At 36.2% G+C, this 25,581-nt stretch overlaps 1 protein-coding gene across 2 annotated transcripts in view; it reads left to right on the top strand.

The window, feature by feature from the left end:
* Positions 1 to 25,581, top strand: part of LAMA2 (laminin subunit alpha 2) — a 623,525-nt gene that overhangs the window by 144,691 nt on the left and 453,253 nt on the right. For both annotated transcript variants that reach the window (XM_068551053.1, XM_068551052.1), the window contains exons 2-3: positions 16,556 to 16,726; positions 22,827 to 22,939. In XM_068551053.1, the coding sequence (XP_068407154.1) occupies positions 16,556 to 16,726; positions 22,827 to 22,939 (284 nt within the window). The remainder of the gene's footprint in view (positions 1 to 16,555; positions 16,727 to 22,826; positions 22,940 to 25,581) is intronic.

Here is a 25,581-nt window from a genome sequence, read left to right as displayed (position 1 = left end):
GAGCTCATTATACATCAGCAATGAAGAGCTCTAACTACCATGCAATTAAAATACTAGAGAGTACAAATAAGAGTGTATCATGTGTGGTGGCATATAAAAATTTAGAAGTGGATGGAATTTTAGTAGAGTGATACACTTGAAAAAGGAGACTGATTAGGAATATTTAATTAGAGAACAGTTACACAGACAACTTCTGTAATATCTTTCAAGCAAGAATGTCTCATTTTGGATATCATACTTATAGTAAGAACGATACGCCAAAGATGCAGCAACATCCCTGTATGCTGATTGGGATGTTCTCTTTCACGGCCAATAGTATATATCCTATACTCCATTAACGTCCCTCTGTCAACTTGACTGCCAAGCAAGATTGAGAACTGAATAAGTTTCAACGCGGATAACTAGTAACCACTGCAAGTTATAAAGAGTCCTATTTGTCTCTTCTCTGTGTCCTAAATTCATTGTTTCTAGTGATGATAAAACGCTTTTTGGACAGCTACATGTAAAAGAATGAAATTAGAACACTCCCTAACACCACACACAAAAATAAACTCAAAATGGATTAAAGACCTAAGTGTAACGCCAGACACTATCAAACTCTTAGAGGAAAACATAGGCAGAACACTCTATGACATAAATCACAGCAAGATCTTTTTGACCCACCTCCTAGAGAAATGGAAATAAAAACAAAAATAAACAAATGGGACCTAATGAAACTTAAAAGCTTTTGCACAGCAAAGGAAACCATAAACAAGGCAGCAAGACAACCCTCAGAATGGGAGAAAATATTTGCAAATGAAGCAACTGACAAAGGATTAATCTCCAAAATTTACAAGCAGCTCATGCAGCTCAGTATCAAAAAAACAAGCAACCCAATCCACAAATGGGCAGAAGACCTAAATAGACATTTCTCCAAAGAAGATATACAGATTGCCAACAAACACATGAAAGAATGCTCAACATCATTAATCATTGGAGAAATGCAAATCAAAACTACAATGAGATATCATCTTACACCAGTCAGAATGGCCATCATCAAAAAATCTACAAACAATAAATGCTGGAGAGGGCGTGGAGTAAAGGGAACCCTCTTGCACTGTTGGTGGGAATGTAAATTGATACAGCCACTTTGGAGAACAGTATGGAGGTTCCTTAAAAAACTAAAATTAGAACTACCATATGGCCCAGCAATCCCACTACTGAGCATATACCCTGAGAAAACCATAAATCAAAAAGAGTCATGTACCACAATGTTCATTGCAGCTCTATTTACAATAGCCAGGACATGGAAGCAACCTAAGTGTCCATCATCGGATGAATGGATAAAGAAGATGTGACACATATATACAATGGAATATTACTCAGCCATAAAAAGAAACGAAATTGAGTTATTTGTAGTGAGGTGGATGGACCTAGAGTCTGTCATACAGAATGAAGTAAGTCAGAAAGAGAAAAACAAATACCGTATGCTAACACATATATATGGAATCTAAAAAAAAAAAAAAATGGTCACGAAGAACCAGGGGCAAGACGGGAATAAAGACGCAGACCTACTAGAGAATGGACTTGAGGACACGGGGAGTGGGAAGGGTAAGCTGGGACGAAGTGAGAGAGTGGCATGGACATATATACACTACCAAACATAAAACAGATAGCTAGTGGGAAGCATCCGCATAGCACAGGGAGATCAGCTCGGTGCTTTGTGACCACCTAGAGGGGTGGGATAGGGAGGGTGGGAGGGAGGGAGATGCAAGAGAGAAGAGATATGGGGATATATGTATATGTATAACTGATTCACTTTATTATAAAGAAGAAACTAACACACCATTGTAAAGCAATTATACTCCAATTAAGATGTTCAAAAAAAAAAACAAAACGATTTTTGAAGATCTTTGAAATACTTGCAGTGGTATTTATTCGGGAGGAACTCTACAGAAAATTAGAACATTTAAAGTGGCTCAGGTTATTAAAGGACATACAGTTGGTGGTGATGAGTTATTTTCTTAATGTCTACTAATAATTGGAGAAAAAAGACATGCTTCCAAATAATCATGAGAAGAACTAGGAAAAAGCCCCCACAAGACCAAAGGACATTTTTGAAAATGTTTCTAGCCTGCAATAGTAAACTATTTGGGGTCACATTTTGACAGTAGTTTTTCAGAAATTTTCAAATTTTGAAAATCGTAAGTGGAGTTTTTAGGAATGGCATGGTTGCTTTTTTCCTCAGATCTCTAGGGCAACTAATTGTAGAGCCTTCTTGCCTTTACCCATTGCAAAGGCTACCTCTGCCTTTAGGTTAGAATACAGAGGTTTTCCCTTTGAAAGCAGCTGACTCAGAATCAGACCCTTTCTCAAAGATCCATAGCTTTAATTTCTGCATCTCCAAACTTAGGTTTCAAGTCCTTGCCTAGGTATTTAAGGTGAAGATTAGTTGAATCTGGTTTCTTTGGGCTTATAGCCATATTTACCTTAGGACACCCTCTGGGCTTGACCTCTGGCCAGACTTTGAGTATCTTCGAAATTCTCTCCTTGCTGCCTGCTGTCACCCCCTACTTCCAATCCTTCATTTATTGTTTCTAATACAATTTATGCAAAAATTCTATTATATAATTCTCTGGCACTAGTTTGAAGCTCTGTGAAGGTGGAAGGTTTGCCTGTGTTGTTCATTCTTGCATGAATTCGCTGCCTGGCTGAGTGCCTGGAGAGTTGGAGGAACTCAATGAATTTGTTACATGTAGTAGAAGAAAAACTGGGATTGGATTTGAAAAACACAAGTTCTATATTTAGGAAATGGTCTATCATTATTGATGTTCTATTATTTCATCTATATAATCGAGTGAATAATGCCTATACCATCTATCTTATAGTTTTGTTGTGAGAGTCAAGCGATAAATGAAAATCTTTGTAAAATTCAGTGCTACTCTTTTATTATGATCAATGAATTGCATTACTCAAACAAACGTTAACAGTATGTACCATGCGACAAAGGAAAGTTCATGGTTCTTGGTTTTGTTTTTGTTTGGTTTAGTTCAAACTAGAACAAATATACTTACTCCAGAATTTTAAAAAAGAAGTTAGAACTGATGTGATGAAATCAATTCACCGAATCTCATTCACTTTTGGTATTCATTAATATTATGAATATTAACTGAGCATCTATTTGATGTGAGTGACTCTAGTTGTCTCTGAGAATAAAAAGATTCACGAATTATGGTCTCTGCCCTCAAGGAACTTAGAGTTTAGTGGTCAAAGAATGTTGGTAAAAAGGCAAAAGCAAAACTGACAAAAACCTCATTATATATGAGAGTTTATATGTGCTTGGTAATTGAAAAGTATTATTAGCAACACTGTGCTAAATGACTGTAAAATGCTGATTTTTTGCTTCAAGTATTTACAAGAGCAAACAGAATATTTGTGAGTTTTCTTGCATATTTATATGTGTGTTCAAACAGCTGCTGGAGAACAAAGTGTTTTGCTATAAACACTGTCAAATCTCACTTTGAAAAAAATTTGTCCATAAAACAAGTATTTCCATAGATATACTAAAGCTGCATAGAATTTGCTTTTAAAGCATAAACTAGAATTAGATGCTTGAGTCGGCTGTGAAGTATTTTTTCATACAACTCTCATTCTAATTCTTCAGCCTATGGATCAGGCTAAGACCTGGTACAATTTGAAAGGGATGATACAATATAAAGTTCCAGTGGTGAGCATAACTTTAACATTGTATTTATTACAACCATACATTTATATATTTATATCTTCCAAATTTTTTTTTTTTGTAGGGGGGCTTTGGGATGAGGATGGACATAGACCAGGGTATGGGGAAATACATCAATCAATAAATCTAACTTCTGATTTATCAACCAAACCAATCTAATCCCAGAAAGAATTCAAAGTTGATCACATAAAACACAAAAGACAGTTTGTTTATTTTCTAAGACAGAAGATAAGAAACTATCCAGAGCTTAGGGACTTGGGTTTAAGAAGACAATTAACACAATAAACTTTAAGAAAATAATGGTTTTAGCCCTGGAGACTAACATTATCTGTGTTGTCAAGTCACTAAAACAGTAAAAGAGACGTATCTGTGGGGGTTTTTTGTGTGTGTTGCTTTTGTTGTGTTTTGCTTTTTTCATGTTTTATTCTTTTATATTTTGACAAAAGGAAGTTTTCCACTTCTTCAGACTAGGCATACAATTATACCCTAAGTTCTAAAATGAATTTCTCCTTAGAGAATATTTTGAGCACCTTTGTGTGTCCAGCCCTCTCTAGGCCCTGAGAATACAGTGGAACAAAGTAAATAAAATGAACATGGTTTCTTCCGTCATGGAGTTTCTGTTCCAGTATGGGAGATAGAGCTTGGATAAGTAATCATTAAATAAAATTACACATGGGCAAAGTATGGCATATTTAGGGATTAAAATGGGGGATTGTTTAGAAAGGGTTAGGAAAGATCTCAGAGGAATTAAGGTATTAAGGAAAAAAGATTTGTGAAAGATAGGAAGGTATAAAGAGTGGAGGAAAGTTAAGAGGCAGGGATTTCTAGGCAAAATCCTGAGGAAGGAAAAAAACAGAGCCTTGTTCTAGAAACTGACTAAAGGTAGTATTCTTTGAATGTGATGAGAGAATGTTATATAAAATAGGATAATAATTTAAAATTTTAACCTAGGTGCAATGATACTCCCTTGAAAGATGTTAAGAGTGACTTGATCAGATTTGCATCTTAAGAAAATCCATTTTGTTAAAAATGGATTGAAGAAAGGCAAAGGGTAATCAGGAGTCGATTTAAGAAGCTATTGCAAAAATCCAGATGTTAAAAATGCCTGTGACTCGGCCTTGGTGCTGGGGAGAAGCGTATGGATCTGAAATTAATTTTGGAGTTAGAAAAGTTTTTGTTGATGGAATGCACCAACAATGACTCCTAGCTTTCTGTATGAGACACTGGGTGGGTAAAATAAAATGTGTTGATAACTCAGGAGTAGTTAATTCAGGGTGGTCGTGTGGGGATGGTGGTGGTGCCTGAGCACTGGAAATCACAAGCTCTGCTTTGTGTAGATTAAGTTTGAGATGCTGGTGAGACATCTAAGTGGAGGTAGTATGGGATTTGGATAATTAAACCGGGAGCTTCAGAAAAATATCTGGCCTGGGGATATAACTCCACATTGACTATGCAGATGGTATGTAAATGGTTTAGAAGTAAATGAGATTATTGGGGATTATTTGGAGATTATTTGGGGATGAGAATGAAATAAGAAAAGGATCTAGGATCAAGCCCTGAGGAAGTCTAATACTTACTGATAAAAACAAATGAAAAAGAGCATAGTAAATGAATGTGACTTTTCTTTTTCCTTTTGTCTAGATCTTTTAAGCCAGAGGAAGCACAATGTAGAATAGTGTTTTTTGTTTTGTTTTAAAAAATATCTGTTTCATCATTAGAAATAAGAAATTGTCTAGCAGTCCTTAAAGAGCAGGGCCCATGGGAAACAGCATCTTTCCTGCTGCCATTATATGCACCAAAGCTTACATGAGTCCCTTCTGATATTTTTGTTTGAGGGCCGTAAATATAAGCTCATGCTCTTTGCAGAGCAATTAATTTAGACCTTTCTTATATTTTTGTACTTTGGATTGTCAACAGCAGACACAGACACAAAGCTTTTATTTTGTTTTCTATATTACAAACACCTCTGTCGTGGGGTAATTGCCAATTTAAGGCTCTAAATTTCGTTTTCAGTGACTTAAAATTGTTTCGCATTTCCTCTCCTTTGCCTTTTTTACTTCTCATTTTGAGTTTGCAGACAGACCTGCCAAAGAGACATCTAGTTTATAGGCTTGGTTTTGGAAGCCAGGCAGGAGAGAAGAGAGCAGATACTGAACATATGCTCTGCTGATATGGATGAAGTGAGATTGGAGGAAGCTGGGAAACAGTCTATTTCTCCCTAACTGCCACCCCCTCAATGAATATTTTGGGTACCCTTATGTTAGAATATTCTAAATAAGTGCCCCAGCTATAATAATTATTTTTTATCATATGATTTTGAAAACTTCTAGGATGATTCAGGATTGTTCTACAAGTGGAACATAAAAAAAATAAAAAAATAAAAACAAAGCAGTTTGTAGATACTAATTTTAAATGGATAGTGGGTGAGATTTCCACACAAATTGAAAGGAATGGAAATTTTGTGACCAGGGCAGTGTCCACCAGGTCCTCAACAAATAATGGAAGTGGGAGTAGTGAGGATCTGTATTTTGGGGATATAAATTTGAAGTTTGAAAAAGAATCTATTCAATCTAGTCCTAGAGATTTAGCTCTGCTAAATTTTATTTATTTATTTATCCATTTCAAGAAGTCTTTATTGATCAGATGTAGTCTGGTCAACTTCAGTTTAATGAGCATACAGTAGTTAGAGAGTTGGTTTAAAAAATATATATTTTGAGGAGTTTGAGGAACTTTGAGTACAAATGCCTTATTTTGAGTCATTGTCATAGAGATGTATTGTCTTGTCCTTCCTGGTGTATCTGTTAGTGTTCTTACCAGAAATCCATGTCATAATGACAGTTATTTTCTTATATATATCGTTTTAGGTTATTGAAAATCCATGATGTGATCCTGTCTTAGTAAGATTAATGATATGCTTTGTCAGAAATTTAATACAATCCTATAGCGCTCGGTTGGGTCAAGTGGCTAAGATGGCATTATGGCCCTTGTAGTCCTTATTTTAGTCAGAATATCTGTACATAGAGTTGATATTCCATAAGCAAAACTTGCTTAAGACCCTTTGGAATATGTGTGTTTGCATCTGGTTTATTTTGTTTCTGATAATAATAAAAATACTTAAATTTTCATCTTTGTTTAGAATAAACAAAGTAAACAATTTTTAACATGTACTAAGTAGAAATTGTACTACTTTTTCTGATTAGAAAAGAAGAAAGGAGACCAAATCAACCCTTAAGCCTCCAAAAATATCCTTTTATTTTGGAAGCTGAGAAGAGGAGAACTGAGCGACAGTACAAGACATATTTGAAAGGCCTGTTAGGATGAGAATACATGCCCTCCTTTTTTTTTCTTCTGAACAACTGGATTCAGCATTATTTTTTTCCAGCTTACAAACATTGTTGTGTCTGGATGGCTAGTAGTTCAAATTGGACTGATTTTCTAGTTCTATAAAACTCTTCATCTGCATCATGGATCAGGAGCATTAAGTTACTTCCTGCAGTGCACAGCTGGAAATCATTCTCTTCGGCAACATGTTGTTTTGTCCCATTTTTGTTTTATACCAATGTGTTCCTACACACCCACATAGCTCAGGATTTCAGACAAGTATCTCCTTTTCTTCCTTGACACGTCTTAGAACATTTTAAATGGGCATGTACTCTTTTGTCTTTCAAATGCTGAATTACTTGCAAACAGCTCTGTTTGCCTGCATGAGAATTTTTAAAAATGCTCCACAGACCTAGAGACTGAAATGGAAAGTCAGAAACATTCAAACAGACAGTTTCCTCTTATTCATTTGAGAGGGGAGAGACGCTTGGCATAAGCGAGCAAGGGAAATATTGTGTATCAAGGCTAGGATGACAGAAGGAGGGGGGGGAGAAATGTGTATTGTATTATTGTAAAAAATATGTGATGATTTTTAAAAGTTATTTAACAATTGAATATATTGGAGAGAATTCATTGACTGGATGACTTTCCCATAGCAAGTCTCCAAGTACTGTCTGTTATCAATTATGTTAACGATAGTCTTTGTGAGTTGGACTGTAGATGTTAACAAGAAACATTATTTGAGAAATTAAAATACATATACTGATATTTAACATGTTTATCAATATCTCTGAATGTTAATTAAAAAGTATTATAGTATGCTAGGCACAGGTAGTGAAGACAGCTACTCGACAGTATTCATTTATTTTAATATTTTAACTGATGAAAACAAAATATATTTAGGAATTCTTTTTGCCAAACTACATTAGGAAGATTTTCTTTTAAGATATGAGTTATATCACTGTCATTTTAAAATGGTGGTTCACCAAACGTCACACAGTTAAATATAATCAAGATAAAAAGCTCGATAGAAACAAATGAAATAAGCTAGAAGGAAACTTTCATCATGAAACATAATTAAAAAAAAATTTTTTTTAACATCTTTATTGGAGTATAATTGCTTTGCAATGGTGTGTTAGTTTCTGCTGTATAACAAAGTGAGTCAGCTTTACATATACATATATCCCCATATCTCCTCCCTCTTGTGTCTCCCTCCCACCCTCCCTATCCCAGCCCTCTAGGTGGACACAAAGCACCGAGCTGACCTCCCTGTGCTATGTGGCTGCTTCCCACTAGCTATCTATTTTACATTTGGTAGTATATATAAGTCCATGTCCATTCTCTCACTTCGTCCCAGCTTACCCTTCCCCCTCCTCGTGTCCTCAAGTCCATTCTGTACATCTGCATCTTTATTCCTGTCCTGCCCCTAGGTTCTTGAGAACCATTTTTTTCTTTTTTTTAGATTCCATATATAGAAACATAATTTTAAAGTGACACTGTGGCCACGTTTGGACATGACCATATAATAAGGCTTGGGTCTTTGTGTAAACAGTTGTGATTGTTGTCACTACTATTGTTCCTTCACATTTTATCCTAAAGATGTTTAAATGAAGCAACTATATATATGTGTGTGTGTGTGTATACACATATATACCCCTTTTGTCACTTTTACTAAAGTTGTTTTCTCTTGATCTTCCTATCTTCACTGTGTGTGGGGTGGGGGAGGATGTGTAAACATAATATATGATCTTTATAACCCTCTGGCTTCTTGATCACAAGCAACAGAAACCACCAAAACTGTTTAACTCAAGCAGAAATGTATTTGAAATATATCACAGAACTTGCACAATTGTTGGAAAGATTTGAAAACCAGGCTTAGGAGATGACAGACATCAAGGCCATGCCTGGGTTTCACTGCCTGAAAAGTCTAGTCAGGGTCCCTTTTCAGACATTGCTGTCACCACTTCTCCCACTTGCATTGGTACTATTATGTCTGTCGCTGTCATGATCTTATTTTCCTTATCTCCCCAACTCTATATTCCAAGTGCTCTGGAGTCAGAACCCTAGGCCAAAGTCATGTGCACAAATTGCCCAAACTGCTAAAGGGAGGGGAAAAGAAAGATCTCCTCGACTTCCATTTCCTTGTAGGTGGTAGGGAACTGTGTACCCTCTGTACTAAATGCAATGCCAATTACCCAAGAACAGAAATAGAGGCTGGGTGTTGGACAGCCAAGCAATGATAAAGGTCTACTACATTTTTCAAATAGCTTGGGTTTCTTTGAATTATTTCACTGAGCTAGGGTACCAAAATAGTGTTCTGTGTTTCTACTAAATCAAGGGTCTGATTAGTTTAATGGCTATATTTGCCAGATTTCTGTCCAGAAAGATTATACAAGTGCATGAATTTATTCTCATTTAATAAATTTAAATTTGAGTGCTATTATAGGCTAGCTAGTATTATCCCCATATTCAATAATGTTATAGACTGGAGATCCACTGTAAAAGATATTAAAGTTTCAGTGTGATAAGGGTTATAATAAAATATAAACTAAGTACTATGTAGACACCAAGAAGGTAATAACCAATTCTGTGTTGCAAAGTCGAGGAAACACTTTCACAGAGATGTGGATATTTGAGCTGGGTCATGAAAGATGAGAAGATGACCATGTAAGCAAAAAAGGAAAATGTTCTATGGACAAGATAATGTCATGACAAAGAATTTTCTAAGCACCTGATATATTTGTAAACAGTAAGATGTCAGTACTCTGGATGTGTAGGAAGGCATGAAAGAGGATGGAAACAGATGAGTTTAGAGAGGTAGATAGGGACCTGATTATAAATGTTCAGATTACCAAGAAATTTGGCTGCTATGTTATAGGCAACAGACAGCTCACAGAGGTTTTAAACAAGAAAGTGATATGATCAGACTTAATTTTTAGGAAGATAATTTCTCCAGCAGTTTGGAAGATGAATGGAAGTGGAGTCATGAAAGAAGACTAGTATGGGTGCTGTTGCATTAGATTTAAGATCAGATAGGATACGTTTACCTGTAAATATAGATAGATAGATAGATAGATAGATAGATAGATAGATAGATAGATAGATAGATAGCATTAAGCTGGAGACAAAACAATTAATTGGAAGCAGAAATCTTAGAATTAAGATTAGAAGTAAGACATATTTGTCCTTAAAGTACTTTTTTTTTTTTAACGTTTTCTGGTTTCTGTGGAATAACATTTTATTAATGCTGGTTTATGTTCACCTATTTAGTAAGAATGACAGAGATTTGGGGGATGAAGATTACTGTGAATCAGTTACCAATATTTTTATAGATGGTCTTCATGAAGTCAGTCAACGGAGATGAGCACTTGGAAAGGTTGGATGACTTGGCATTTTTAAGAAGTTATGAGTGCCAGTGAGAGGAACTGATTTGTAAGTAGCATTTAGAAGCCAGAAGGAGGCTATTTTTCCTTTCCCAGTGCTTCTAGGAATCCACTGGGGAGATCTATGAAGTGTCATTGTCAGAGGAAATCAAAGCTTCAATTACAATAAGCAGGTTGAAGGAGTGCTTTCTTAAAAAGGAAAATTTGGAAATAAATTATAGGACTTGTAAAAATACGATGGAAGTTGGCCTGTGGGTGTGCATATAGAAGGGAAAAGGAGAACTAGATGACACAGAACTCAGGAATGATGTAGGAGGTGAAAAGGATTTTCATTTAGAGCAGGAAGAGGAGTGAGGCAGGGTGGATCTTTAATGACAAAATTAATTCTAATTTATTTGGGATTACAGTAATTGTGTTTGAAAACCAGCTGTGCCATTTAGGTTCTGGGAGTTATTTTCCTCATTTGTAAAACTCAAATTCGAAATAGTCTTCTTTTTCCTACTGGATAACAACCCTCTGGCTCATCACCTAGAGAAACATTGCCTAAATCCTAAGGAACGAGTCTGAATTGTGCCACACAGTGTATCACTTATACGTAAAATGCATTTCTCTGTGACTCACTTGTAGTTATTCAAAAGACAAACATGTATTAAGTATGATGCTAAGTCAAAGTTCTTCATTTTTATAAAATAAAAGCTGGAAGAGCTGGAAAGCTGTACAGGAAAATAAATTCACCTGCTGTTTGCTGGCCAGCAGGTGTCTTGGAAAGATGTTCAGCTGTTTTGCTAATTCAGGGCTTTCTTTCTCTCCATTCTTCTGATTCTGAACAGGATTGAAAACACGGTTTCCCTTTGTAGTATCTAACCAGTTTTTCCACATTTGATTTGACAAATGTCACATTAAAATTCTATTGTTACTGGTATTGATAATTTATAAAAGCCAAAGAATGACATGAATCATATATACATGTATGTACATATATGTGTATGTGCATATATATGTATGCATGGTTATACACACAGATATATACTTATACATATATATATTATTTCTTTTTTTTCTTTTTTTCTTTTTTTTCTTTTTGGCTGCATTGGGTCTTCATTGCTGAGCGCGGGCTTTCTCTAGTTACGGCGAGTGGGGGGCTACTCTTCATTGTGGTGCGTGGGCTTCTCATTGCGGTGGCTTCTCTTGTTGCGGAGCACGGGCTCTAGGTGCACAAGCTTCAGTAGCTGTAGCAAGAGGGCTCAGTAGCTGTGGCTCATGGGCTCTAGAGCGCAGGCTCAGTAGTTGTGGCACACTGGCTTAGCTGCTCCACGGCGTGTGGAATCTTCCTGGACCGGGGGTCGAACCCGTGTCCCCTGCATTGGCAAGTGGATTCTTAACCACTGCGCCAACAGGGAAGTCCTCCAATTTTTTACTGATCTCATGTAATATTTATTTTTTATTCTAGATATTGCATTTTTCAGTTCTAGAATGTATATTTCATATTTTTTGTAGTTTCTATTCTCTATTTTTTATTATAAGCATTTTTGTGTGTGTGTCTTTGATCATAGTTATGAAAGCTGCTTAAAATTATTTGTGTACTAATTCCAACATCTGGTTGATATCAGTGTTTGTCTCCATTCACTGCTTTTCTTCTAAGTACTGGTGGCATTTTATTGTTTCCTTGTAAGTCTATCTAATATTTTTTTGTAAAATTGCATTCTGGATGTTGTGAACAATCCATGGTAGAAAACTTAGGATTCTGATATGTTCTGAAGAATAGTTATCCATCTTATAGTTTTGTGTTATACTGGTTAACTTATCTGGACTCAAACACTCTTGTCTTTCCTATGGAATGCAGCAACTATGATCACTGTTTTGTTCTTTTAGTCCAATCTGGGGTACTTGGAGTCTGCCTAGGGCATGTGTATATCTGTTATTGATGAGAGATTTGGGAAGAGTTTATACACATATTTTGAGGTTCCCTGTCTGTGGCTTTTTTTTCCCCAGTATTTCTTCCTCACTCTACAGCAGCTGTGATCGTTCTTGGTTCTGTTTTCTGAAAAAAAGACAGTGAAATTGTGGGTTTCTACTTGAGTTTTAGCCACCTTGCATGGGCAGTCTGAGGCACATCCATTATCTTCCTTCTAAGAATACAAATCCTCCTGGTTTAATTGCTTTGGGTTGTTCTTCAATGTCTTCAAGTATTTGAGATTTTTTAAAATATATTTTGTTTAGAATTCATAGCTGTTATCTGTGAGTGACCTAATTTAATAGGAGCTACTCCACAATTACTGAAAGTAGAACCTCCATATGCAGGTTTTATAGATGCTTCTGCCATTTAAAACCAAAATGTGGGGTTTTAAGGCAGATCATCAAAATCATGCAAAACTGTATGAATAGAGCACAGTATGTGAGTAAGCAAATATAGTCTAAAAACATTCAAATAAAAACAGTGAAAATTTGGTGAATTTTTAAATGTTTGCCATATTGTAGCAAAATTTCTATTTTTCCCATGATGTAAATTTTTCTAGACTATTTACTAAATGTATATATTATAGAACAGAATTTATTATATTATTCTCTATATAGTATACATATTCTAATCTCCAATAAAATATATAGTATAGGGAGAATAAATATTATTTGTTTTTTGTTTAGACTTTGTTCTCTAAGCCACAAATCCAACTAAATTTACTTAGTCTAGATACTATTCAGAAAAAAAAATGTCAGACATAATTGTATGGGTAACGATGACTGGCTTTTATGTCATTAACATTACATGACCTCAAATTAAGAATTTAATTAAGAGGTTGTAAGTCAATACTCTATAAAGGTTCACCATCTATTTGTAGTTCATTTACACTTGCAGTGTTTATATAATCTTAACCAAGTAACCAATATTGAATATAGCAATAAATATTGCTCTGTTGCTTTTGAATGGGAATAAATAGGTACAGTCTAATAGATTTAACTTATAATGAAAATGGGCTGCAATCTATAATACAACCTGCTGAAAATTCAGTAGAAGCTCAGATATTGAATGACTCTTCAAATTGGTCGTTAGAAACTACTTGGGGAACTTCCCTGACCAATACACTTTACTGATTTTTTAAAATAAACAACAAAATTGCTAATAAAATTTCAAAAGGCACCTGTTCCCCGATCACAAAGCAAGGCAATTAAATTATGAAAAGGTTAATTTTGAGCACATGATCAATAAATGTAACAGAAACAAATCAATGGAAAGAACTGAAAGAAAATAAATGTAAATTATATTAACATCTTTAGTTTATGACTGGAAAACTCTATGAAACAACAAAGGGGTGGTGACTGGGTAAGTTACTTCTTTTATTAAGCATGTAAACTGATAAGCTCTGCCAAGGACCAGGTTTTTTCTTCATGCCCTGATGAGAATTAGCCTTCTGAGTTAAAAGAGCTGAGTTCAAATCTTAGTTATTGATCTTGGTAATTCATAACTTTGTGCATATTTTTTGTCTTCTCTGAGCTGCATTTTCTTCACTTGTAAAATGGGACTAATAAAATCTACATAATGGGGTTACTGGTGATTAAATCATATTACATAATGAATATGAAATAGCTTCTTAATCAATGTTACTTCTATACCCATAATCCTTTTATAACCATGTCATTTTGCTCACATTTTATTCATTTAATGCTGTGGGTAATTTGGGATGTAATCCAATTCTATATTTTGGAACATACGACATACAGGAAAATAATTTTCACCAGCCATCTTCCCATCTTGGCTCCCTCCCATGATTCCTCAGATCTGAGGAAGTCCAGGCCTACCCAACTCCAGTTAGGTCTCACAGGGCTGTACCAAAGCAGGGCATGGGGAATCTCACCCATACCTACAAAACAGAACCCAAAGTCAGGGTCAAGGTCAAGACTAGCCAGAGACGAGGGAGACAAAGATCACAGAGTAAAACTGACAATGTCCTGGGGCAGTTTTAGAGATACTGGCTCCTGCCTGAGACGGCTTTTGTGTAAGTGAAGTGGCTTTTGTTTGAAGAAGCTATAAGGGGCTTAACTATCTAACTTCATCCTGCGGACCAGCAAGGTGTTTTGACCTCTTAAGAACAGGATTCCCAGCATATTTCTTCCTTCCTGCTACCTATTTTTTTAATACTATAAATTATAATTTTAAAGACCTGGAAGAAAATCCCACTAAAATTACTAACAATGACAAACAGGTAATAGTTTGGGTTGATATACATGTGAAACATTGTGTATACTCTGTATAATCTGTAGGTAGCTATACTATGTCTGTATCTAAATCCATATCTGTATCTATATATGATCACATGATCTAACAGGTTAGAACAGTTACAAATTCAGTCCTCTTGTCAGTCACTCAGCATCCACATAAACTTTCCGAATAAAGTCCATACTCATATAATATTCCCTCTGCCTGGTATGTTTGTTTTTTTCTTCATTTTCTGTATCAAATACATTTCTATTTCTCCTCCAAGATTCAGATCAGGATCACTTCCCACAATAAGCCCATCTTAATAGTATTTTCATTCCCAAACCCCCAAACCTTTTATGGTATCTGGCATAGTATGTGCTCAACATGTTTTTTTTTTTTTTTAACATCTTTATTGGAGTATAATTGCTTTACAATGGTGTGTTAGTTTCTGCTTTATAACAAAATGAATCAGTTATAATATACATATATCCCCATATCTCTTCCCTCTTGCGTCTCCCTCCCTCCCACCCTCCCTATCCCACCCCTCTAGGTGGTCACAAAGCACCGAGCTGATCTCCCTGTGCTATGTGGCTGCTTCCCACTAGCTATCTATTTTACATTTGGTAGTGTATATATGTCCATGCCACTCTCTCACTTTGTCCCAGCTTACCCTTCCCCCTTCCCATATCCTCAAGTCCATTCTCTAGTAGGTCTGCGTCTTTATTCCCATCTTGCCCCTAGGTTCTTCGTGACTTTTTTTTTTTTTTCTTAGATTCCATATATATGTGTTAGCATACAGTATTTGTTTTTCTCTTTCTGACTTACTTCACTCTGTATGACAGACTCTAGGTCCATCCACCTCACTACAAATAATTCAATTTTGTTTCTTTGTATGGCTGAGTAATATTCCATTGTATATATGTGCCACATCTTTATCCATTCATCTGTTGATGGATACTTAGGTTGCTTCCATGTCCTGGCTATTGTAAATAGAGCTGCAATGAACATTGTGGTACATGACTCTTTTTGAATTATGGTTTTCTCAGGGTATATGCCCAGTAGTGGGATTGCTGGGTCATATGGTAGTTCTATTTTTAGTTTTTTAAGGAACCTCCATACTGTTCTCCATAGTGGCTGTATCAATATACATTCCCACCAACAGTGCAAGAGGGTTCCCTTTTCTGCACACCCTCTCCAGCATTTATTGTTTGTAGATTTTTTGATGATGGCCATTCTGACCAGTGTGAGATGATATCTCATTGTAGTTTTGATTTGCATTTCTCTAATGATTAATGATGTTGAGCATTCTTTCATGTGTTTGTTGGCAATCTGTATATCTTCTTTGGAGAAATGTCTGTTTAGGTCTTCTGCCCATTTTTGGATTGGGTTGGCTCAACATGTATTTTATGAAATAATAATTGTACAGCTAAATGCAAAATAATGATGAATGACAGAAGAGAACCCTTATTTATTTACTAATAAATCATTTACCAACCTAGAGAATACAATGTCTAAAGGTAGAGAGGTAATATTCTGGGGTTGATTGAATTATTTTAAAATTTGTAACCTGGCAAATTTCACAAAATGGCTGAAATGCAGAATGGAGATTTCAGTAAGACTTGTGTCAATAACATGAAGAGAACAGAAGACTTTTTTAAAAGTATGTTTTAGAGACAAGATTTTCTAATTATGTATTAGAGGTTAAAAATTAAGAAGATAGCTTTAGAGTTCATATTTAAGACCCAGAAAGAAAAAAAAATGTTCGCTTGATAACACATGCTACTTATATAGTGTACTTAATTAAGTCAGATATTTAATTATAACTGATTATTCCATTTTCATTTAATTTAATGCTCTGGAAAACATCCTATCTTAATTTCATTTTAAAATGCAGCAAAATCATCCCACACACCTTCATTTGTTCATCTTTTTTAGGTTTATTCCCTGCTGTCCTGAATCTTGCTTCCAATGCTCTCATCACCACAAATGCAACATGTGGAGAAAAAGGACCTGAAATGTATTGCAAATTGGTAGAGCACGTCCCTGGGCAGCCCGTGAGGAACCCTCAATGTCGGATCTGCCATCAAAACAGCAGCAATCCACACCGTATGTATTTTAGGATGAATTTGTGTGGCACTGGGTAGGAGCTGTAATTGATGATGTTGAGGCCAAAGTGCATTAAAGTCAAAAGGTTTGTGGTCCCCCAAATTCCTAGAACTTTTCTTCCACTGTGAACCTTACAGCCCCTCCCTGTCACTTAACAAACGTTACTGGAATTCCTTATGTGTAGTGGGTGTGGTGCTTGAAGAGAGATTTCTAGCTAAAGACTTGTGGCAGTCCTTAAGTTTATCACTTGCAGAAGATTATCTGAAGATGTGGTTATTAATTCATGTTTTAGTCATTCAGTGGTCACTTATATGTTAGGTACTGTGCTGGGGATCCAACAGGAATAAGATGTGGCCCCTGGCTCAGTTGAAGAAGTGGCAAAAAGCAGATTATTGCTGTGTAATGTGGTAGGTACCAAGGAAAGAATGAGCATAGGGGCTTTAGGGAGAAAGGGGAGGGTTACAAATTCAGTCCTGGTGTAGATGAAGGCTTGCCAGAAGCGACATCTAAACTGAGACCCAAGGACAAATATGAGCTGAGTAGGTAAAGGGGAGACAGAGGGAAGAGAAGGAATGACAGGAAGAGGTTTCAGAATAAGGCGAAAAACAGTACTTGCTCAGGGAACTACAGGTAGTTAGGAATGGCTGCAACTGAAAGTGTCAGAGGGCAGAGGGTAGGGATGAGTCTGGTGCAGGGCTGGAATCAGACTATACGGTTCTTAAACACCACAGGAAGAGTGTTTCAAGGAGAGGTGTCATACAAAGCCCTCTTGGGTGGCCTCTAGGAACCACACTGATATCTCAGACTCATTCATACGTTTATTTAGCAAGCATATGAACACTGGCTACCAGAAATGCATTCTACTGGAGCAGAGTGTTGAATCATACATAGTCCTTGACTTAAAGGGCTTAGAGGGGGGAATAGGGGAAACAAAACTAAATTGAGTGCTAAGGGAACATCTAGAGATTCCTGGGAGAAAGCGACCATGTACGGAGAAAATAAGAGTTAGTAAGATGAAAAGGGGAAAAGTATAATATATAAAAAAAGAATACATAAATCTTGAAGGCATGAAACAGCATGATCTATTCAGAGAACTATAAGTAATTAGGTTTAATGAGTAAAGAATTTATGTGGAGAAGGGGAGAATGGTGTGAGATAATTCTAGAGATGGGGGTTGATTTATAGATATATTGATACATTGGGAAATCATCAAATATTGGGGAGATTAATAAAGGGAATAATGTCAATGAGGTGCTTTATAATAAAGTTTCACAATTATACTATTTTAAAATTTACGTAGTTTTTCTTCTCTTTTTAAAAGAAGTTGTAATGCTCATTAAATGAAGAAAGCTTTCTCTCACAGTTTATATCTTTTAATCTCAAAAGAAAGTCGGGAGGCACTGTGCATTCTTTCTTGGAGCTGGTTAAAGGGAAGAATGCATAGTCCCTTCTCTATTATACAATTTAGAGATACTGAAAACGTTAATATGTTTGGAGAACTGGGACTTTTGTGAATACAATAGCTGGCCTTGTATATCACAGACTGTTAAAAAAAAAAAAGTTAAGAAACCAAAGATGGCAAGCATTAGAAACCTTCCTTGCCTGTTAAATGACTCTGGTTATTGTCTATGGTGTAGATTGTTATGGGTGTAGGAGTCGGGAATATTGGAACACATCCTATCTGTTTGCTGTTCTTGTACAGAACGTTTAGGGCAAAAGACCTAGGTCAGAGCCCTGGGGAAACATCAAAAACAAGAAAATCGAGGTAAATAAGTGAAAATAAAATGAATTAAAAAATAAATGAATTGATGGACTATGAGCTTTAGGTTTGTTAGAGAAGAAGATGAAGCCTGATAGGGAGAAATTGCCATTGTTGCAAGAGTTGGTAGCCTTGATGATTTCACAGAGAATGTGAGAAAGCCTGGAGGCATGGAATGACTGGGAGGGAATGATGGGGGTGGTTGGGAGTGTGTAGATGTGTGTTTAGGGTGGGCTGGGCAGAGGAAGAAAGTTAGAGAGATAAAGTACGAAAATCATATATATGTGTGTTTGTGTGTGTGTGTGTGTGTGTGCATATATACATGTGTTTGTATATGTATATATGTATGGTTATCTATATATACATGTGCATAAAATATAAATATTTATAGTTCCTGTCTACAAGTACAATGTTAGGGTAAATAAGACTTGGATATAGAAGACAATTAAACAGATATTCTAAACAGTAAACTCAGGGCTATACCTTAGGGTACATATTATCAATGATGTAGAATTTCTAAGAAGGAAAACATCAGTAGGAACTGAAGTAGCAAGAGAAAGTTCCAAGAAGGTGGTCAGACTCAGAAGGGCTCTAAAACCTGAATTACCCGAGATAAGAGGGAAAAGCATTCCAGGAAAGGAGAAAAAGATGGAAATGTGTAAATAGAGACAGGATGGAAGGAAGGTGCAGTGATTCAGGTAGAAAATAATTGAGTGGACACTCTTGGTAGCAAAATCAGTGAGATATATTCACCAAATTAAGTCTACGAGTGACTGTCACTCCCTTCTTCAGAGTTCCATATTCAGGGTCTTTCAGTGGAAGACATCTGTATGTAGGCAATCCCACCCCATATTTTCACTTTGGGACAAAAAAGTGAATAAACTGTTTTAGTAAAGGCACATATGAGGTATGTTTTTGTATTTCCCATTTTATTTAGTTGTGGTAAGTTTTTAAAACTTATCACAGCCTACATTTACTTTGATTAATTTAATTTCAAATTACCAGCTTCATTACATTTCAAAATCCTGTTGTGGAACCAGAAATTTAGAAAGAATAATACCCCACAATAATAAAAAATCTAGCAATAATCAACATGGATATATTTTAGTAAAAGTTGAAGCAACAGATGATAAAATTCCACAAATTCACTGAACAGCTAGAATTAATCTGGAAGGTTGGTACTTAAGTACCATACAAAGAAAAGGAAATTTGAACCTCCTGACTGTTAATAGATTGTGCTTTCCAATTAAAATAGCAGTTTGAAAGGTTTACTTCATCAATGATTCCCTCGCCAATTTTCAGATGCAGTTAGCCTTTGGATTGACTTGAGTCACTATCCCTGTTGAGGATGTTATAAGTTTCTATCTCTTTTTAAATAAGGGAAGTATGCCAACAATTAATCAGTATTTTCAAATTAATTATGATTAAAGTTTCATAATGGGGATTATGGTTAATTGTTGATTCATCTCCCAGTCTTCCTTTTCATGACTAATTCTCATATCAATTTGACCTGAGGTGACAGATATCAAAATTTCCAATTAGATAGCTCCTCTCACAGCTACCTTATGAGCCACAAGTGTGATTTGGAAGTGTGGTTGTGTGTGTGTTTTTCTATCACATGTTAAACCCACAATCTGTGAAGAAGATTCAGGAGGATGTTTAAGGAATGTTTGCTGTGATATTTATTTTTCTTCAGAAGCAATGCCAGTAATATTTCATTTATGGTTCTGATTCCTAATGTGCCAATTTCAGCGCCCACTCATACCACCAAGGACATTTATTTGATATTTAGTTATGCTTCTTGTATTTGTTGATGTTATAAAGACCTAACACTTTCCCTAGCTTCAGCAGAACAAGTTAACTAGTGCTAATTATTAAATTTAGTCAGCAATTTTACTTTTCATTAATGAGATAAGGTGCCTCATCTCAGTGGACTGCTAATGTGATAAGACTTGGTACAAAACAAAGTCCATCCAGATGTTCAGCTGAATTAAGTAATTTACCAATAAAAATAGATTATTTTTGTCCTGTCTTATATACTCATGTTACCATAAGTAAATCAAAGATATAAGCCTTTATATTTTCAGTTAAACAGGTTATAGCAGACTACGTTAATAAAATTAATATGTAATAAAAATGTTCACAATCTGAAAATGGCAAATTTAATGAATATTTAGTTTTTGTAAATTTTTTGAAGATGATTTTTCTTTACTATCAGACACCTATTGCATTGAGGACTTCTTTTTGCTTTTGGTTTTTATCTTCAAAAATTTTATTAAATGTAATTTGTCCCCAGTAAAGATTCAGAATCCTGCATATTTTAAACAGATGTATAACTAATTCTATGTATATGCATAATAATGGCTAGAATATTAATGGTTTTAATGTTCCTCTGGTAACCCTGTGAGTTGAGAGTTCCCATCCAATTACTGGTCCATGGCAAAATGAGAAAATGAAAACAAAATTCCAAATTTTTTATGAAGATAAAATGAATACCTTTTAAAGAATTATCCTTCATTTTAATATTGTGTTGTTTTAAAACTTTTGTTGTTTTTAAATGTCCTCCATTTTATGAAATAAGTGATATTTTAAACGATAGCAAGAGTAGGCTGAACGCTACTATTACTTTGAGAAATAAAGAGCTAGAACTCCTGTATCAAGTCCACAAATCTCTTACACACACATTTAATTTTTTTTTTTTTTACTTTTTTCTGAGAGTTAAGATTCTGGGTACCTGGGCTATGAGTGGAGTTATGTTATCCTCACTTCAGGAATGACACAGAGTTTAAGTGACTTGCCCATGGTCAGTTAAGTGCTAAAAGGTGGATCCAGATAGACTGTCCAGCTCCTCATACTCCAGCACTTCATGGTTCAAATCTTATGCTCTTTCATCACCATTATCATTAAAACACCTGGCTAGATTACTACATTATGTCCACAGATTGAAAGTCCGTGATTGTTCCTCATAGTGATATGGCTTGTTTATTATTTGAAATATTCCTTCAATTTGCAAAAAATGATTATGTTCTAATAAAAGGGTATTCTTAGGCCATTCATTTGAAACATCTTCCCAAGGAATTAGTGTTATAAAAGTTCTCACGACTGACACTCCAAAGCATAATTAATCAGAGTAGCAGGGAAGCTAACCTCCACTTTGTTTACATTTCTGTGGGCAAATAGGCTGACTTCCAAGTGAGATGTTAGGAAGTTAAGAAATCTTACTGCAGCCCTAGGAATAGAAATAGGAACATCCCCAGCAAACTGCCTTCCTGCCATCCTCACCCGTGCCTGAGCTGGGCCGGATCAGAGGAGGAACAAGTTCTGTTCCTCCTTACTTGGGAAATGAGAAGCACAGATTGCAGATAAGAACCAATGACTGCATCCAAAAAGGAACAAGAGCTTTGGCAGTCCAGAGGTAACGGTTGCTGTTGTGAGATGCATGGAACTAAGTGGGAGGAGATGAGGAATCTGTGAGTTTTGAGGATTGTAAGAAGGAACTGTGGGGGGAGGTGGCAACGATTGTCCACACCTCCTGTTTTTTATTGCCAATCTCCTTTTTAATTTTCACAATACGTCCTGTTCTCATGTATCTGGAGTAAAGACAAGGGGAGATCCATGTTTAGTTAGTAGGATGGAGTTTCATGTGCCGAGCTCTCTTTGCTTGCTTTTATTGTCCAGACCCCTCCACTGAGTTAGTGATTATGGGGACAGGCACCGCTGGATGGGAGATTTGGAGTATCTTTCATTATATTTTTAAATAGTGGTTTAAATAGAAAGTTGGCATATTGAGGACTGACTGCAAAAAGCCTCATAGGATGGATTTGACAGTACTTTCTATTAAAACCAGATACATATTGAATTGCCCAAGTCCTGGCAATAATGTATGTGTCAGAAGGGCAAATCTTCAAGTACCTTTCAACCACAATTCAGGATTTTATGTTTCTGTTCAAAAAGTTGATGTCATACTAGAGCTGCCTCAAACAGTAGAGTTTTTGCTTCTTTGAATGATTGACACATCAATTAGACTTCAATATCATTTCTTCACACTTAATTTCTGTAGTTATCTTTAAAGTTGCCCGTTTTAGTTGATGGCCAGAGTGCTGAACAGCTTCTTCTCTTATAGTCTTTAACCATTTCACACTACCTTGCGGAGCGCTGTGAAAAAGTCGACAGTAACCAAATTCTGTTAAAGATATGAATTGCTCTCTCTTTATGTTATTTTAATGTTTGACCTTCACATGATGATGGTTTTAACTTAGTTTTACTTTTTACTTTAAAAAAACAGCTATAAATTCTTCATATGATCTTTTCTCCTTTCACATGCTGCTGCTGATTCAATAGTGAGACACCCGATTACAAATGCTATTGATGGAAAGAACACTTGGTGGCAGAGTCCCAGTATTAAGAATGGAATCGAATACCATTATGTGACAATTACACTGGATTTACAGCAGGTATTATGCCTTCTTTTACTTTTCATTTTATTTTTTATCATTTTCCACTTTGAAATTGGATCTTGGATTTGCTATTTGTGTAGTTAGCAGTTCTTGGGTGAAAGGATACTCTTTCTTATTACCCTCCATTGTTTTCTTGATACAGTGAACAAAGGGGCTTATTCATTTAGTAAATTGCTATTTTAAAATATTTGGCATTTATTTCTAAAGCACAATTATTTGGGTTGGCCCAGAAGTTCATTCGGTTTTTTCCATAACACCTTACGGAAAAACCCAAACTCACTTTTGGGCCAGCCCAATAAAATGAATTCGCATGAGAAGTTTAGAACTGAATTAGGAGCTGACTCTGTTTTGACCAATGAGAGTTAATGATAAAAATGTTGATCAATGAAATCTTACATAAAGAAAATATAATAGTGCCATTTTTAAACTTTTAAAATAATAGAGTGCTCCCACTCTGCTCATGGTGGGTGTACGAAAAGGTTCTTGGATAACAGGACTCTTGAGTACATTGCCTCTCTTTACTGGGAGTTGAGCAAGATGTGACGGTTGATTCTTAAATTAAAGTTGGGCCAGTAATGAGGTAACAAGCCTTGTAGTTGTATAAAATTGATGTTGGAAGTTGTTAGAGTTTGTGGTACATAGGTCTAGGTGCCTTCTACCTTAATTTTTTTCTTCTTTCTGTTTACAATATTCAGGTCAGCTGGAAAGTATTCATCAAGAATTATTTAGGCTTGCAAGTAGGATGGAGTCTGGAAAAATGTTCCCATATTTTACTGTTATTACAAATACAAAAGTTTATTTGATTGACTGAAGGCTGAGACTGGAAATGTTGAATTTAGATGACTTTTTTAACGCAACCTGTTTCTCTCTCACTCTCTGGGATAGCATAGGAAAGATACTTAGGCATTCCTCCCTGACCCAGTAGAGGCAGAGCAGCAAAGGGGCTTGGGGTTAGTGGAGAGGATATGGCTAAAATAGTTAATGACAGATACCATAACTGCAGAGCTTGTGTTTCCACATGTGATCACAGTGGAGGAAAGCACTAGCCAGTGGGAGTTTGTCACATTCTCAGGAGGCCAGATAGGCACCAGGCATTTCCCTAATGGATGCTGTTTGTCATCAATAGGATACGAACTACCCACTTCAGGTTTGGGGCCCATTTTGGCCAGGGTGCACATATTCAGGAATTGCGAAGGGCCAGTTGGTGGGTCTCACAGCAGATACTCTTTCCACCCATTTGGAACTCCTCAGGACTTGAGCAACAGGGTAGCAGCAGGGCTCAGTGCTGCAGCTAAATTGCCAACTGGCATGTATTTATTTCTACCCATACCGGCAGCTGAATGTCAGCCTTGAGTTAACAGTATTTCTCAGGAAATCTCAGAGCACAATCAGGGAAGGTAGGCAAACTACTACATTGATCAATTATGCTTTAGTTCAATGAAGTCTTATGCATGAATTCCCTGAAAATCCTAGCCTCAAAATGGACTTTATCCCTCTCTGGATAAAGACAACTTGGTCCTTTGCCAGTCACAGCAGTTGTCCCCCGTCACGTGGTCGTTGAAAGTTGCAATGCAACTTTCCGATCAGGAGTGAGTCTGCTGTCTATTGCCTTGGGTCATCTCCTGGGATAGGGAATCAATAAATAGTGATGGTTCATTGCTCTGGTTTACTCTCTGCCTATTCTTTTAAATCACACATGGAGCAGGAGACTCAATTGTTAATATAATTTGCACAAGTCACTTATACTACTCTTTGAGCTCAACCACAGTAGCATTGGGCTGGCCAAAATGTTCATTTGGGTTTTTCTGTAACATCTTATAGAAAAACCTGAACGAACTTTTTGGCCAACCCTATGTTAAGAGGCACACCTCGTTTTACTATGCTTTGTTTTATTACACTTTGCAGATATTGCATTTTTTTTTACAGATTGAAGGTTTGTGGCAATTCTGTGGCCAGCAAGTCTATTGGCACCATTTTTCCAACTGATTTGCTCACTTTGTGTCTCTGTGTCACATTTTGGTAATTCTTGCAATATTTCAAGCTTTTTCATTATTATTATATTTGTTGTGATAATCTGTGATCAGTGAGCTTTGATGTTGCTATTATAATTGTTTTGGGGTCCACGAACCATACCCATACAAGAAGGTGAACTTAATAACTGTTGCATGTGTTCTGACTGCTCACCAACCAGTCATTTCCCCATCTCTCTCCCTCTCCTTGGGCCTTCCTATTCCCTGAGACACACAACATTGAAATTATTAACCCTACAATTAATAACCCTACAATGGCCTCTAAGTGTTCAAGTGAAAGGAAGAGTTGCACGTCTCTCACTTTAAATCAAAAGCTAGAAATAATTAAGCTTAGTGAGGAAGGCATGTCAAAAGCTGAGACAGGCGAAAAGCTAGGCCTCTTGCACCAGTTAGCCAAGTTGTGAATGCAAACGAAAAGTTCTTGAAGGAAACTAAAGAATATTTAGTTCTTTGTTGCTCCAATGAACACACAGATGATAAGAAACCAGAATAGCATTATTGCTGACATGGAGAAAGTTTTAGTGGTCTGGAAAGAAGCTCAAACCAGCCACAACCTTCCCTTAAGGCGAAGACTAATCCAGAGCTAGGCCCTAACTCTCTTCAATTTTA

Source organism: Eschrichtius robustus, chromosome 9 (genome assembly GCF_028021215.1).
Source record: "Eschrichtius robustus isolate mEscRob2 chromosome 9, mEscRob2.pri, whole genome shotgun sequence".
In the NCBI taxonomy this organism is placed as follows: Eukaryota; Metazoa; Chordata; class Mammalia; order Artiodactyla; family Eschrichtiidae; genus Eschrichtius; species Eschrichtius robustus.
Note: the sequence above shows the minus strand (reverse complement) of the source record. Positions and strands in the feature narration are given on the sequence as shown.